The sequence below is a fragment of the Panicum virgatum genome, chromosome 9N (genome assembly GCF_016808335.1).
Source record: "Panicum virgatum strain AP13 chromosome 9N, P.virgatum_v5, whole genome shotgun sequence".
Lineage (NCBI taxonomy): Eukaryota > Viridiplantae > Streptophyta > Magnoliopsida > Poales > Poaceae > Panicum > Panicum virgatum.
The window spans coordinates 4865699-4880320 of record NC_053153.1 but is presented as its reverse complement, the minus strand read 5'-3'; the positions used below and the strand labels follow the sequence as shown (position 1 = coordinate 4880320).

The 14622-nt window shown below is 48.2% G+C and overlaps 3 protein-coding genes and 1 non-coding gene across 4 annotated transcripts; 2 read left to right on the top strand and 2 right to left on the bottom strand.

Moving 5' to 3' along the window:
- Nucleotides 1-97: 97 nt before the first annotated feature.
- TRNAC-GCA lies at nucleotides 98-169 on the top strand. Its single transcript has one exon. It is a non-coding gene; the product is annotated as a tRNA-Cys (tRNA).
- Nucleotides 170-393: 224 nt separating this feature from the next.
- LOC120690194 (calcium-dependent protein kinase 11) lies at nucleotides 394-4538 on the bottom strand. Its single transcript, XM_039972766.1, has 8 exons — nucleotides 3615-4538; nucleotides 2720-2863; nucleotides 2466-2618; nucleotides 2243-2358; nucleotides 1996-2163; nucleotides 1402-1626; nucleotides 1197-1324; nucleotides 394-983 (listed from the first exon to the last, which is right to left on the bottom strand). Exons 1-7 carry the CDS (start codon nucleotides 4435-4437, stop codon nucleotides 1202-1204), a joined length of 1752 nt encoding a protein of 583 aa, XP_039828700.1. The 5' UTR covers nucleotides 4438-4538; the 3' UTR covers nucleotides 394-983; nucleotides 1197-1201.
- A 2023-nt stretch (nucleotides 4539-6561) lies between these two features.
- LOC120687730 (protein MKS1-like) lies at nucleotides 6562-7044 on the top strand. The gene has a single exon (XM_039969767.1). The coding sequence runs from the start codon at nucleotides 6562-6564 to the stop codon at nucleotides 7042-7044; it is 483 nt and encodes a 160-aa protein (XP_039825701.1).
- A 783-nt stretch (nucleotides 7045-7827) lies between these two features.
- On the bottom strand, nucleotides 7828-10996 carry LOC120691298 (myosin-binding protein 7-like). Its single transcript, XM_039974343.1, has 3 exons — nucleotides 9839-10996; nucleotides 8346-8392; nucleotides 7828-8252 (listed from the first exon to the last, which is right to left on the bottom strand). The coding sequence occupies exons 1-3, from the start codon at nucleotides 10760-10762 to the stop codon at nucleotides 8150-8152; spliced, it is 1074 nt and encodes a 357-aa protein (XP_039830277.1). The 5' UTR covers nucleotides 10763-10996; the 3' UTR covers nucleotides 7828-8149.
- Nucleotides 10997-14622: the final 3626 nt, after the last annotated feature.

Genomic DNA, 14622 nt, shown 5'->3' with positions numbered 1-14622 from the left:
AGACCGTATAAAGGACGTCCAGCATCCATCGTCCATGGTTGATGCTTCCTGGTTGTTAAAAAGTGATTAAATTTTGTTTTACTCCGTAAACAACAAAGGGTCCATAGCTCAGTGGTAGAGCAATTGACTGCAGATCAATAGGTCACCGGTTCGAACCCGGTTGGGCCCTCGTTTCTTTTTCCCCGTTTTTATCTTTTTTCTTCCATTTTTAAAGCAAATATTATCCCTGGCCGTTGCATGCCCACTAATGTTTCAGTGTGCTACTTGCTTTCTTTTCTTTTTCTTTTTCTTTTTTATCTTTTTCGCTTTTTCAAATAATAATGAAATTGTGCATAATCAGCGGAACGAGAGTGGATGACACAAAATGAAGCATAAAACATTGAACCCCACGTATAGGAAAGAAATGCGGCTTCAATAATCATTCATCAGGTTCCAATAACGGAGAATCAAACACAGTAGAACTTGTTTAATTTGTCAGACTCCTACAGGCTACAACACAATCTTATATTCTTACAGGCACTAAGAACTACACTGCTATCGAACACGGATGTCCAAAAAGTAAAACATTAGTCTGGAATGCAGATGCAGGAACGGTCGGCACTGTTCCTGCAGTTCATCAGAATGGAAAGATAAAGGGGCAGAAAAAAGGACCTCACCTACTCTCATCTCATGCTTACAACGCAGATACATGGTGGAGAAAGTTTGGTTGCCACTACATGTGAACTAGAAAAGGAGGGAAATCAAAAGATGCCATGTTGAGCATCACGACCCTGCTGTTAATTATGTGAGGTCGATGCTTTCTGGCAAAAATTTTCGCTCCTGGGTTGCTTCAGCTACCCTGGAATTTTGATTGTGGCGCCATGGAACCTTGGAGATCAGAAATGCCTGCATGCATGCGACAAGCCTTTGGAGATATTCTGTTGCCAGGTCATTTTTTCCAAATTACTGAATGATAACTTTGCTCGGATGAGAAACATCTGCGACTGTAAAAAAAAAAGATAATACAAACAGTAAGCAGAAGAAACTAACTTAAATGCAATGATCCATCAGATACCCTAATGAAGAACAGTAACCATAGAAAACAAATAACATTGTCCCCTTCAAGGAAACTGAATATTATACTCTTTCGACTTGAAGGGATGTCTAATATTGTCAATCATAGAAAGGGAAAACTATGAAAAACAAACATCTATTACCTCCATTACCGAAGCTTCAGTGCTTCCCCAAGACCAAAATTCGCATTACTTTGATGTCCCTTTCTCCCAAGTGGATTATCTCCCTTTTGCATCATCGCAACAAACTCGTTGTAGTCAATCCTTCCATCCTACGAAAAAGGATGTATAAAATGAGACAAACTGTAATTGCCCATTTGAACAGGAACAACAAATATCCTCTGCTTACATTGTCCTGATCAATGTCCCCAATAATATCCTCAAGTCGTGTATCCCCTATACCAAACTCCTCACATGCCTTTTGGAGCTCATCTTGAGTTATGTAACCACTGCCATCTTTGTCGAAGTATGAGAAAGCTGCGAAAAGCTTATCCTCCTTTTCGACTTTGTTTATATGCAAAGTTGCAGCAATAAACTCTCCATAATCAATTGTTCCACTGTTGTCGATGTCCGCCTGATATTTTCATGAAATGTGCTTCAACTGAGTGGTAGTCCATAAATTGGAATGATGGTTAGAAAACTATTTTTCAGTACTATTTTAGTAAACTTCCTAAAATAAATCTCATACTCGGTAACACGGTTAAGCGATCCTCATAATGTGTTTTCTTTCCTCACCAAAGCACGGCACACAATTGAAGCTTATTTGATGTTCAAAACCATGCAAGATCAGAGAAAAATTAATGAATTTATTGTTAGCATTCTTCCGTGGCTAACATTTCGCGAATGAGATATAGTGACATCAAAGTGGTCTGCAGACCAAATTCGATTCAAAAAGTTGTATAGACAGGCAGCAGATAGGTGGTGATCATTATGGAATACTTACTGCTTCCATTAGAGCATTGATTTCTGAGTCCATCAAAGTAGCGCCAACTCTCTGCAAGCCAGTTTTTAGTTCCTCTAATGTGATATGACCACTGTTGTCAGTGTCAAGCATTTTGAACATTTCTTTTAATCCTGCAATTTCTTCATCAGATAAACTTTCAGCAATAACCTACAAAAACACAGAAAAGAAAACAATACATGAATAGCTTGATGTAGTGCACAACTAAATCATTTGTATCAGTACTCACCCTAAGTGCCATTTTCTTTAGTTTGTTCATTGCAGAAAATTGTTTCAACCGACTTAGAACAGCAGAATCAAGAGGCCTGTCAGGAGCAACTCCATCAACACAAACCCAAGGGTGACCTAGGAAAACCCAGGTCAGTTATTTTAGCCGATTTGGTTGATATGAGGGTAAAGAAACTAGGAAGGAATTGCATATAAAATTTTAGTTATCCCTCCTTACTACTTACATAGGGCTTCATGGGCAGTTAATCTCTTCTTTGGATCGCGAATAAGCATTTTCCTGACCAAATCCTTAGCGCTCTCTGAGATGCTAGGCCAGGGCTCTGACGAGAAGTCCAGGTCACCTTTCAACACTTGTTCAAATATCCCTTGTTCACTTTCTGCCCCAGAGATCAATAGAAAAATCGAATTAATGGCAACTGTCAATGCCACACAAAACTACAATGTAATCTTTCACCATGAAGGCTACATATAACCTCACCATCCCAGAATGGAGGGACCCCACTTAGAAGGATATATATTATGACACCTGCACTCCATACGTCAACGTCACGGCCATAGTGTTTTAGCAGAACCTCTGGTGCAACATAGTATGGGCTTCCAACAACATCCGTAAACATTTCGCCTGCAGAAAAAGTTATATTAGTCCAAATGGCGTTAGAATAATGCTATTTTGTATCGCGTGGTAAAAGTATCACAATAACATTCCTGGTCAAATCATCTTTCCTTATAAAACAGAAACAATCTGCTGCATACTCTTTTATATATGTAGATTATGTATTACAGTAGAAACCTGGTGTAGATCAATGTGAAAACGGATCTATTCTAAGTCATGAATATGATTGATTGGTGTTGAAGATGAGAACTTATGCCCACCCAGGAACCTCGTAAGTTTGGTGGGATGCTCGTTTGCAAATCATAGTCATATGTTTACCGAGCCTGAGGTCTCTGAGCCAAAATACTAATAAGAAAGTACCGACAACTTGTTGAATACTTTAATATGGTTCAGCTTTAGCAGCATAAGTTATCTCAATTTGTTGATTGGTAGAAATGATGCAACCATGCATGGTCTTTTGTTAGTAAATATACACACCACGTCACCAACATGTAACAATCGATCTACATTTTGTTGTCACTCTATGTATGATATGGTGGCCTTCTTGTTGCACGCAGCATGAGACTTCAGAGACCAGTGCTAGCTATCGGCTATCCCCACAAACGAATTCCCCATTCTGCAACAACCGTACCGCACATTGGCACCTCAGTTGCTAACTCGATAGTAATTACAGTAATAGAGGGTCACATTACTATAGCAAGGTCACGATTAGATAAAACGGCATTGCTAGCTAGAGAGTCCAGGAATGCCGTATATGTACCTGGCTTGAAGAAGATGGAGAGGCCAAAATCGATGGTCTTGAGGGGCGAGTCCTCCTTCTGGTTGACAAACAAGAAATTCTCCGGCTTAAGATCCCTATGCATCACGCCGAGCGAGTGGCACGCCTCGACGACGCCGACGATCACCCTGGTCAGCTGCGCCGCGGCCTTCTCGGAGTAATGCCCCCTCTGGATGATCCTGTCGAAGAGTTCCCCACCGGCGCAGAGCTCCATGACGAGCTGCACGGCGACGGCGTCCTCGTAGGCGCCGACGATGGAGACGACATTGGCGTGGCCCGCGAGGTGGTGCATGATCTGGATCTCGCGGCGCACGTCCTCGACATCCTCCTCCGTGAGCAGCTTCCGCTTGGCAATGGACTTGCAGGCGAATTCCCGGCCCGTGGCCTTCTCGACGCAGAGGTAGGTGGTGCCGAACTGCCCCTGCCCTAGCTTCTTCCCGATGGTGTAGAGGTCCTTGAGCCGGGCCGTGTTGACGTCGCGCTTGAGGACGGAGTCAGCGAGGAGGCCCGCGCTCTGGACGCGCTTGACCTTGGGCACGGGTTTCTTCGCCGGAGGGTAATCCTGCTGCTGGCCCTGCGGCTGGGCGGCGGCGGGCGGCGGCTGGTCGGAGGATCGGGATGAGTGGTGGGAAGAATGCTCCGAATCCGGGATGGTGACAGGCTCGGGCGCCTTGTCGGAGGCGGGGGAGGAGGGCGGCGGTAGGGCTGGGGGAGGCGGGTCCTCGCCGCGGGGCCGCCAGATGGTGACGTTGGCCAGGAAGCCGTTGCGGCCGGCGGCGCTGGGGCCGACGCAGGTATTGCCCATCTCCGCGGGGACGCTACGCGGACGGCGGCGGCGGCGGCGGCGGCGGCATTGGACGCGGGCGGCGAGGAGGCGGTTGCCGGTTGGGTGGTTCAGGTTGGATCGATCGGGGAAGCGAGGCGGAAGGGGAGGAACGGAACCGAGGAATGAAACGGAGCCGATGCGGGTCCCATGCGACGGGTTTCGTGTGGATGACATGTGGGCCCGCTACGTGTGGGTCCTGTTGTCAGTGACGGATCCGTGTTCCGGCGTTCGGAGGCGAGGGACACCGCGGGATGCGGATCCGGGGTCTTCGCGCCAAATCGGATGGCTGACGGCCGTTTTCCCATCAATTCCAGGCCGGATTTGGAGATAGGACGGGCCAATTCATTTTGGCTAATAATCTTACCAGTTGTATGAATTCATTCGAAGCTCTTTTGGCTGCTGAGTTATGCCAGAACTGAATTCGGTTTAGTATGTTGTTACTATGTGATACTCCCTCCATTTTGACTTTAGTTTTGTCCAAGCATTATTGTCAAAAGTAGGCATAATATTGAGCAATGTACCAAACTGGCCCAAATTTAAAATTCAAATTTAAATTTGAAAAAAATGAAAAATTCCTAAAAATACTTCAAGGTGCGACGAATTTAATGGTGTCAAATTTTCTCAAAAATTTGTTCGTTTAATATACTTTTTGGGCATTTAAAGTTAAACCAAAAAAGAAAAGGAAAAAATGAGACAGCCCATTAAGGCCCACTTGGTAAACCGGTCAAACCGGCCGGTATACCGTTCCAAATCGGTTACACATGCGATTTTGAATTTGGATTTGAATTCAAACTGGTCAAACCGGCCGGTATACCGGTCCAAACCGATTACACATGTGATTTTGAATTTGGATTTGAATTCAACCGGTTTCTACCGGTTTTTGGTCAAACCGGTCCGGTAAACCGCTACCGGATCGGTCGGGATTATTAACCCTGATCACATCCCAGGTACTGTGCCCTGTGTTAGCCGGCGACGTCTTTGCTGCTTAATCAATGTTGCCGCGACTCTGAACAAGCAATGGGGTGATGCCAGAGAGACGCTGCTAGCTGACTTCTTCGTTCAAAACGTTTGGCACATGGTCTTCCATGTTTACAGTCCCACGCATTATTCTCTCTTATTACTTTTGTTTTTATTCAAGTTACTACTTGGAATTCATTCTGTCGTCCCGAATCCGTTATTTGACCAACACTACTCCCTAGCTGCTTCAAAGCCTTCAACAGTAGTACGACTTCTTTGAAAGGCTGGAACCAAAGCTCTTCTACTAGTCATAAAAGGTAAGCCTTGCCATTTGTCAAAAGGGAGTGGGACATCTCAACCATTCTCAACTTCTGTTTCAGAGGTCCAACGCTCAAGTTGAACTCCAGATATGAACTTCATAAAAGTCACCCAAAATGACCACTAAGCCGTTACCGGCCTTGCTTTCCTTCCCCAGAACATGCACGAGAACTGCATATCATGCTGGTACGAGAATCGTGAAGACAATTAAACACAAACATACCATCAGTCACAATTAGGACTTCAAACTTCAAATAAACGGCTGGGCAAGATCATCCAGAACGCACCCGCAAAAGTCCACGGCATGATGCAAGGGTACTAGTGCTAATTGTACATGTACTACCAGGGAGTCAGAAGACTTATCTAGAGTTAACACACTCTCCTCGTCTCCAAGGGTTTGAACACCTCGAGCCAACTGTGGACGCGCCACGTACGCACTACTCGATTGACATGAAAAAATTGTCCTCAGTCAGCGTCAGCCTGCCGAAGAGGAAAAAACAAGGCGATCGCTAACCACCTCTAACCTGCCGCTCCTTGATCAATGATCAGCCGGTTTCCAAACTGAAATTCTGACTTTTTCACGGGAGCTGAAGCAGAAAGATGTCAACGGTCACCCGCCGTACTTGACCGGCGACATTTTGGACATCGTACTCACACTGTCACACATCCTACCGCCACTTGCATGCAAGCCACTCGCTGGCTCGCTCCATCCCCTCTCCTCTTCCTCTATAAAGCTAGCTCCGTGCTCCGTAGGACACATCATCGCCGTTGAGCAGGCTACCGACAGCGTCAGGGAGTAGTAGTAAGGAGGAGCTCGGTGCAGCTGCGATGACTATGACCGTGGCCATGCCGTCGTCGGAGGCGTCGTCGTCTCCTTCTAACAAGAGGGGCCTCCGGGGGCCGCGGCCGCAGCCGCTGAAGGTGACGGCGTCGCCGACGGCTTCGTCGTCGTCGTCCAAGCCGGCGTCCGGCTCCAAGAAGCCGGTGATCGTGTACGAGCACACGCCCAAGGTCGTCCACGCCAGGCCGCAGGAGTTCATGACCGTCGTGCAGCGGCTCACCGGCAAGCCCGCGCCCGCCACGTTGTCGTCGTCCTTGCCGCCGTACGTGCAAGGCTTCTCGCCGGCGGCGGCGGTGGCCGAGGAGGGCGGCGACCCGCTGCTGCTCACGCTCGGGCAGGGCCAGGCCGCGCCGCCGCCAGCACCGACGACGCTGCCGTCCCCCATGGCGGCCGGGCTGCTGCTGTCCCCGGGCTTCATCTTCTCCCCCAACACCATGCAGGCCATCCAGGAGCTCAGTCCCTTGTTCTAATCACAAGTTATTCCATAGAGTATTAGAGTGTACAATAATTTTTACCTTTTTCCGCGCTGTTCGTGCAAAATTTTTCACACGGGGGCAAATTTCACACGCACAGCGGCTTGCTTGCTTGTATCTGCTTTACATGATTGTACGCAGAAATGGGCAAAATTACGTGTAAATTTCGTCTTTCATGGGAGTTTCAGCTTCCTGATATGAATATCCTGACTAGTTCAGACATGTCAGGCGAGTAGACAGCAAGATATACACTAGTACAGAAGTTGTTCTGATCCTGAATCCAGTTATGTTTGATTTTTCCCAAAGTTCAAATGATTCTGCCATGGCATGACAGGAGGGAAATGACTTGCTCTCTCGAAAAACCTTCAGCATAAGCATCAGCATCGCTGCATCAATATCAGATAGGCAAGTTGCAGTTTTTCAAACGCTTATCCATCCATCTTCATTGTCTATGTTTGACTTCTTGAAACGGGTTACACAAAGGGTTCGCGCCGGCAACATATTCAGAACCATTCAATCATGCATAACACTTAAAAATCCTGACGGTTGAAACGTATCCTTCAATACATACAAAAACCAAAACCGAATTGGCTATGACATTCAATTATAAAAGGACACCGCCCAGGCGCCCATTACGGTTTGCGGATTGCAGTGCAAATTTCACGCTTTAAGAAGTAAACGATTAAGCAATAATAAGGAAACGTAGAAGATGACATAATTTAGTAGCAGCTGGTTCAAATAGAAAGGTAGAATATGACCAAACCCAATCTAACCCAAGAATTCGAGAGAAAGAATAGCGCACTATACACTAGCATCAAACAGCAACAAATAAAACGTCAGGTTCCACGAATTACTATGATTTACACAGTTACACTCTATGCAGAGCATGTCAGTTAGCTCCAGATCACAAGTCAATCCTAGGAGTCTGAATAACACACTATACGGCAAGCTCAAAGCTTCGGAACCAGAACGTACAGCTCCAATACTGTACGTGGCAAAAGGAAAACGAAACATAAAAAACTCAAATACACATGCACAACAAAGCTCAATTGTTTGAAGCTCGGAATTTACAATCATTTGGCTGTTGGATGGAGATCACAATTCATCGTTGTGGCCTCGGGAGACGTCGCCAGGGACTCAACATTGTGGATCTGTCAAGAAGCAGAAGAAGGCCAAGGAATGTAGTCGACAAACCGAAGGTAAACCTATGAAATATCCACAGAAGCAGTTCAGTTGTGCTTCATAGTGGAAATGACCATCATAGGCACTGCACAATAAAACCATCATATATAACCTACTTGGCTGTAGAACTCCTGTTTCTCCAAAACAGTATTGAGAAAACCCACTGCAGAAAAAAGAGATTAACAAGAGTTAGTTTTCTAAAGGATGAACCAAGGATGTGGAAAATTCAACTAGAAGATCAAATACAGCTGCATGTTTTGCACACACCACATTTTTTATACTATATTTGTAGTGTTGTTGTGTCAATTGCAGTGCTTATGCAACATGCCCTGGCATGTTGAAGAAAAAATATCTAACTAAAACAAATGGTCGACTAAAAACTACTGAAATGGCTGGAGTACCTCAAATGGCTGGAAGTGTTTACTAACCATACATATTTCAGAAGATTGGTAAATGAGTTCCTCTCAATTCATAAATTTTCTACCAAAAGGTGCATTGGCCGGTGAAAACGTTTTGGAAGAATGATTTTTTGTCTAGTAATTTGATTGTAGTGTGCAACGGATTTTACTGAACTGCACATCAAGCATGAGGTAAAACAAGATAAGTATTTCTGTTTATGTCATTCACAGCCCACACAACTCGAAGGGGGTTTTGGAATCATCAATGTGGACGATATATGAATTTGACCAAAAAAAACGTAATGATGTGTAAATCATCAAATGTTACTCACATGCTATAAATGCATACGGATCATATAAGGTGCGTGATACATATATCATATGCAACATGGGGTCTAATACTTCTAATATCAACTGCAGCAATTGATCTTAATTCAATTGCACAACATGCATATTGAAGTGGGGTACAATAATACGATCACTCACTTATTCCACAAACAAACAAAGTTAAAGTTTGCAAATATTAATGCTGATGCTTTATGAAATCTGGCCGAAAAAAGTACAAATGGAGATGAGGAGTAAAATGTCAACTGTTTAAATATAGTAATAACAGTTACTCGCTAGTGTACATATATCAAGGAACTCAAAAGGAAAATATATTTCTACAATGAAAGCTACTACTATACTTATCTAATAACAAAAACCATGCAAATGTAAAATTTCCTCTCAATACTTTGAAGCACTTTGAATTTTTCAGAAACGCTTCTATGTGTATCCTCAGACTATAAGTTTAATCATGGATGAAAAATCACTCAAATGAAACCAAAAGATGGACCATGGAGTCCCTCACTAGCGCTCCTACGAAAAAACACTAGTAATACCCTGATTTTGTGTTGTCATGCTAGTACTATCTTGCTGCTTTATGATAATAGATTATTTCATCCAAGCCACCACAAAAAATCGCCGAATCCTATGCCTCATTCCCAATGTTGCAATGTCAAGAATCTAGTTATTTCTCCCATCCAGCAAAGACTTGTCAACATTCCATTTCATCAAAGAAAGCAGGAAAAATCTTACTACCAAATCACTCCCTGCAATGTGACTGAGTTAGTCTCCAAATGTGCCAAACTTAGCACCTTCAACTAAAATACTTGGTGTTACTTGGAAAACAGCTTGAGAACAATGAGCAAATATGCCTAGCACATGTATACCTTGCAAATCCTGAGCACTGAGAAACTGCTCGCTGGGGCTGCTGGTTTCTTCACAATGGCTCTCCGCTCAGCAACCATCTCCCAGCACAGCCGCCGCGCCATCTCCCTGGCCATCACCAGCTGCGCTCTCTCCGCTCGCAGAGCCGCGATTTCCCTCCGCAGTGCCACCCTGTCCGCCTCCAGCGCCTCGACCCTCGCATACAACCCGCCTGAGTTCCCTTCCCCCATGTACTCCGCCACCACCACCGACCCAGCCGCCTTCGTCGTGCTCGCGCAGGTAGCAACATCCACCGTGTACACGAATTCCTTCTCCACGGGGGACGACGGCTCCTCTTCCTGCCCCTCTTCGCCGCCGCCGTCAACGACCACCATGGCTTTCAGCTCCATGGCAATGCTCAGGTCGCCGCCGTTCCTCTCCACCACGACCGCGTCCATGTTGAACTGCTCGGCCTCCTCGCCCTCCTCCTCCTCGTCGTCGGTGAAGGAGTCCGGGTCGATGCCGTGGGACTGGAGGCGGGAGTGGTAGGAGGCGGCGAGGTCAGAGAGCGAGGCGAGCTCCTCCTGGACCTCGCGCTCCCGGTCGGCGCGGCCCTCGGCGTAGCGCTTGAACTGGCGCGCCTCCATCTGCGCGGCGGCCTTCTCCCGCTGCAGGCGCTCGATCATGAGCATGGCCTCGCTGGCCGCCGTCTCCGCGGAGGCCCGCTCCGCGTCCAGGTCCTGCCGCAGGCCGCGCGCCGCCTCCTCCGCGGCCTCCTTCTCCCCCCGCAGCCGCGCCGCCGCGGCCTCCAGCTCCTCCACCCGCCGGATCAGCTCCTCCGCCGCTGGCTCCCCTCCCCCCGCCTTCGGCGACAGCTCCGGCGACCGCGCGGGCGGCCGCCGCTTCAGCGACCGCCGCGACGGCGAGGGGTCCGCGGCCGGATCCATGGAGGCATGTAGCACGCCGCCGCCGGGGTCACGCCGCGGATCCCACCGCCGCCGTGGGGAGCTAACGGCTGGCGCGGCGGTCGCGCGCGCGCACGGCACGGCACGGCGGCGAGGCAAACGGCGCGCCTGGCTCTCCCGCTGCGACTGTGAGAGGGCCAGAGGGTGGCGTCTGGTGGAAGCGACGTGAGCTACAGGCTGGAGCAGCTGGATTGGGAGACCACAATGAATTGAATATGATCCCGATCGAAATGTGATTGGGAGGGGCCATCCATCACTTACATTAGAATTAGCATTTTGGTGGTGAGCTTTCCACGTCGCCGTACGCCGTGACGCCGAACAAACCGTCCGTCCGTCCCCGGCGAAGCGAAGGGGAGCTACGGGAGGGGAGGGACATCGACTCCAAAGGCTCGGGTGTCTTTAGTTAGGTGAAAATTTTTGGTGTCTAATTATATATTAATTAGATTTAAAAGATTTATCTTATCACTTCTAGCTAAATTATGCAATTAATTATTTTTTTAAATTACATTAAATGTTCGATGCATGTCTAAAAAAATAATGTGACGAAGAATTTTGAATTTTTTTGAAAACTAAACAGGGCGAAGTGATGAGCCAGGCGAAAAGACGCTGCGCGGGGGGCCCAACGCTGGTGGGGAGGTATGATTTCTGATTCGGCGTCACGCTCGCACGATGTGGACGGCCACAAAGTCGTGCGGGGCGAAGAATTGGGTGCGAATTCCACGTCGCCGGCGGCAGGAAACAGTTGGTCAGTTGTGGCGCGGTGCGCCTGGCCCCGGAGTTCCTTTCGATTTCCGCGGCCGCCGGCCCGTGGAATTCGTCGAGAATCTTGCGAGATTGTAGTAGTTGTACGTATGCCCCCCCAGTACTTGGACGCTTGGGGAGTATTTTCGTGGCTACAGGAGAAGAAGGCGAAACTGTTCGGCAATCAAAGGCTAACAGTTCCGACCCCGTAAACGTAAAAACACAAAAACGCAAAATTTTGCGAAGAAATCTTGCTAATTTGAAGTACTAAATGAAGTCTATTTATAAAACTTTTTGCATGGATGGGCTGTAAATCACGAGACGAATCTAATGAACCTACTTAATCCATGATTTGCAACAGTGATGATACAGTAACCATCCGCTAATTATTATTTAATCATGGATTAATTAGCATCATTAGATTCGTCTCGCGATTTACAACCCATCTGTGCAAAAAGGTTTGTAAATAGACTTCATTTAGTACTTTAAATTGGCAAAATTCCTTCGCAAAATTTTTTTTTGTGTTTACATATAAGGGAACTAAACAGGGCCAAGATGGCGCTGGCGGCTCCGGGAACTGTAGCGTTCGTGTGGTCGCCGCGCCGGCCGATTCTGCTCGTCCTTCTTCCTCGCCCGGTCAATGGTTCGTCAGGGACAGCGGTCTAGGGCCATGTGATGTGGAGGTGAGTGTACGTTCGGTATTTCCGTCGATGAAATGGAAATGGGGAGCCTCGGTTTTAAAAAAAATGTGGTGTAGAGATGGTATGAACGTTGTAGAGTTCTTAAAATAAAAGGAGACGAACGTTGTAGCCGTCGTCAACGCTACGGCCTACGGGAATTAAAGTCGCGTTGTCGCGTTGACGACGGCTGTAATAAGAACAGTGCCAACGAATCGAAGAATACAGTGCCGCCGTACCAAACTTGGCTGCGGCTTCTGTGTCCCTGTATGTGTCTTCGTTTTTGTCTCTCCACTATTAATCTTGTTATTGGCCCGTGAATGAAAACGTTGTGGGGCCCAGCTCTTAAAGATGAGCCAATCAGTCATCTCCACGTGTGCGGAGACAAAAATGGAAACACACACGGGAACAGAGAAGCTGCAGCCACCAAATATGGCTTCTCTAGCTTTTGTTTCCTTCAAGCTCGGCGGCTACATGGGCCTCGTTTGGTTCCTCTCTAGAAGTTCCTAGAACGAATTTTGACCGTTAATTATGGTGTCAAACAAAGTCAGTGTCGGTGTTCTGACCGAGGGGTCCGGATCCCAACTAGTAAATGTTGTGTGTTTCCTCGTCCCAGATGTTGATGCAAGAGGCAACACAGTAACACACGGGTTTATCCTGGTTCCGGCCGCGGGGCCGTACGTCCAGCAAAGGGGGTGTGCGAGGGCACTGTATTATCTTGCACCCTGAGTGCTTGTAGTAGGGGGTACAAGCGTGGCGAGAGAGGGAGGGAGGCTCCCAAGTCTCTGCTAGAAAGAGCGTTGTGCGTAGCGAGTAGCGATGTTGGAGCTAGAAGCAAGTGTGTGCTCCGTGAGCGGTGTAATGCCTAGAAAGCTCACCGACCCCCTTAAGGGAAGCCCGCCTCCTCCTTTTATAGACTCAAGGAGGGACGGGTACATGTACAGGGGATCGCGGAAGTCGTCGTGTTCTTCTCGAGCTGTGGGGATACAACAGTCGAGTACTGTGGGAAGTACACTATGGGGTATGGCGTTGGGCGTGGTGGTCGTCCTTGTCCTCGCGGAGATTGCGACGACGTCCTGCCAACTCCAGCAGGCAGCGTGGTCCTCGCTGTAGGATGTTCAGTCCTCCAGACGTGGCGTTCCGTGGATCCTGCAGGTCAGGATCCTGCGTGCTCCAGTGGTGGCGGGGCACGCGGCGGTCCCGGACCCCCCTGGATAAAGTGCCGGTGTGCGCACTAAGGAGGTCCGAGGGTTGCGTGGAGATCCCGGACCCCTATAGGGGGCAGGTCCGGGACTCCGGCTGCGTGCGTTGTGCGTCCCTCTTGGAGGGGCACGTGGCGTCGCCGGACCCCTTCCCAAGCAGGAGGCGGGTCTGGGGCCATGCGTGTGATGTGGTGGAGTCCGAACGGCCGAAGTTGGCAGAATAGTACGAGAGCAGTGCCGAGCACGCTGCGTCCTGCGTCGTAGGTTCCATAGTGCTGCCACAGCGCCCGGGACGGCGGAGCAGCGACCGGAGTTGGCGGATGGGACTCCGGTCACAGCCACTGTGGGGAATGGCGGCCTGACGCCGTCTGTCCTGAGCACTGTGGAGGAGTTATTGGCATTCAATGCCTCCGTACGACGGGCGGGTGAGCGGCAGGGCCGTTTTGTCCCTTACGCCGAGGGGTGGCCTCGAGCGAGGCGGAAATGAGTTACCTGCTCGAGGGAGGTTCGCTGCCCTCGAGCGAGGCGGAGATGATCGGCCCGCTCGAAGGTAGATTCGCTACTCTCGAGCGATGCGGAGATGCGGGGCGCAGTCGAGGGTCCCGATGGGAGCCCTCGAGCGAGGCGGATGGGGCCGCATGCTGGGCTTCTTTGAGTCCTTTCATTTCTTCCAGATTGGAAGGAGGCTGTGGGCCCAGTCACCTTAACACGTGTTTGCGTTTTTTAGAGTGGTCTTAGTACCCCGATTAGGATGTCCCTAATCGTGGTACCCGACAGCCAGTTTACAAAACCAACTTCAGAACCCCGCACTAGAAACTTTCAAGAATTTAATGAAATCTTTGCACGCGCGATGTGGAGGATGATTACTATAGCATCACTGTAGCTAATCGTAAAATTAATTATCGTCATTAGATTCATCGCGAAAAGTTGCACTCATCTCTAAAGAGATTTTGCAAATAGACTTTATTTAACCTGTCATGCGCGCACTAGAATACCCATTCTAGGATTCTTAGAACGGGAACCAAACGGGCCTGATCATATTATCTTTTCTAATTTTGTAACAAAGCACTACAGATACACACATGATAAAAGGAATTTGTCCCAAGGCTGTGTTTAGATCCGTAAAATGGTGGTAAAAAGAGTCACATCGGACACTGTAGCACACTGTAACACTTTTCGTTTGTTTGTAGTAATTGTTGTCCTGCTATGACCTAACTAGGCT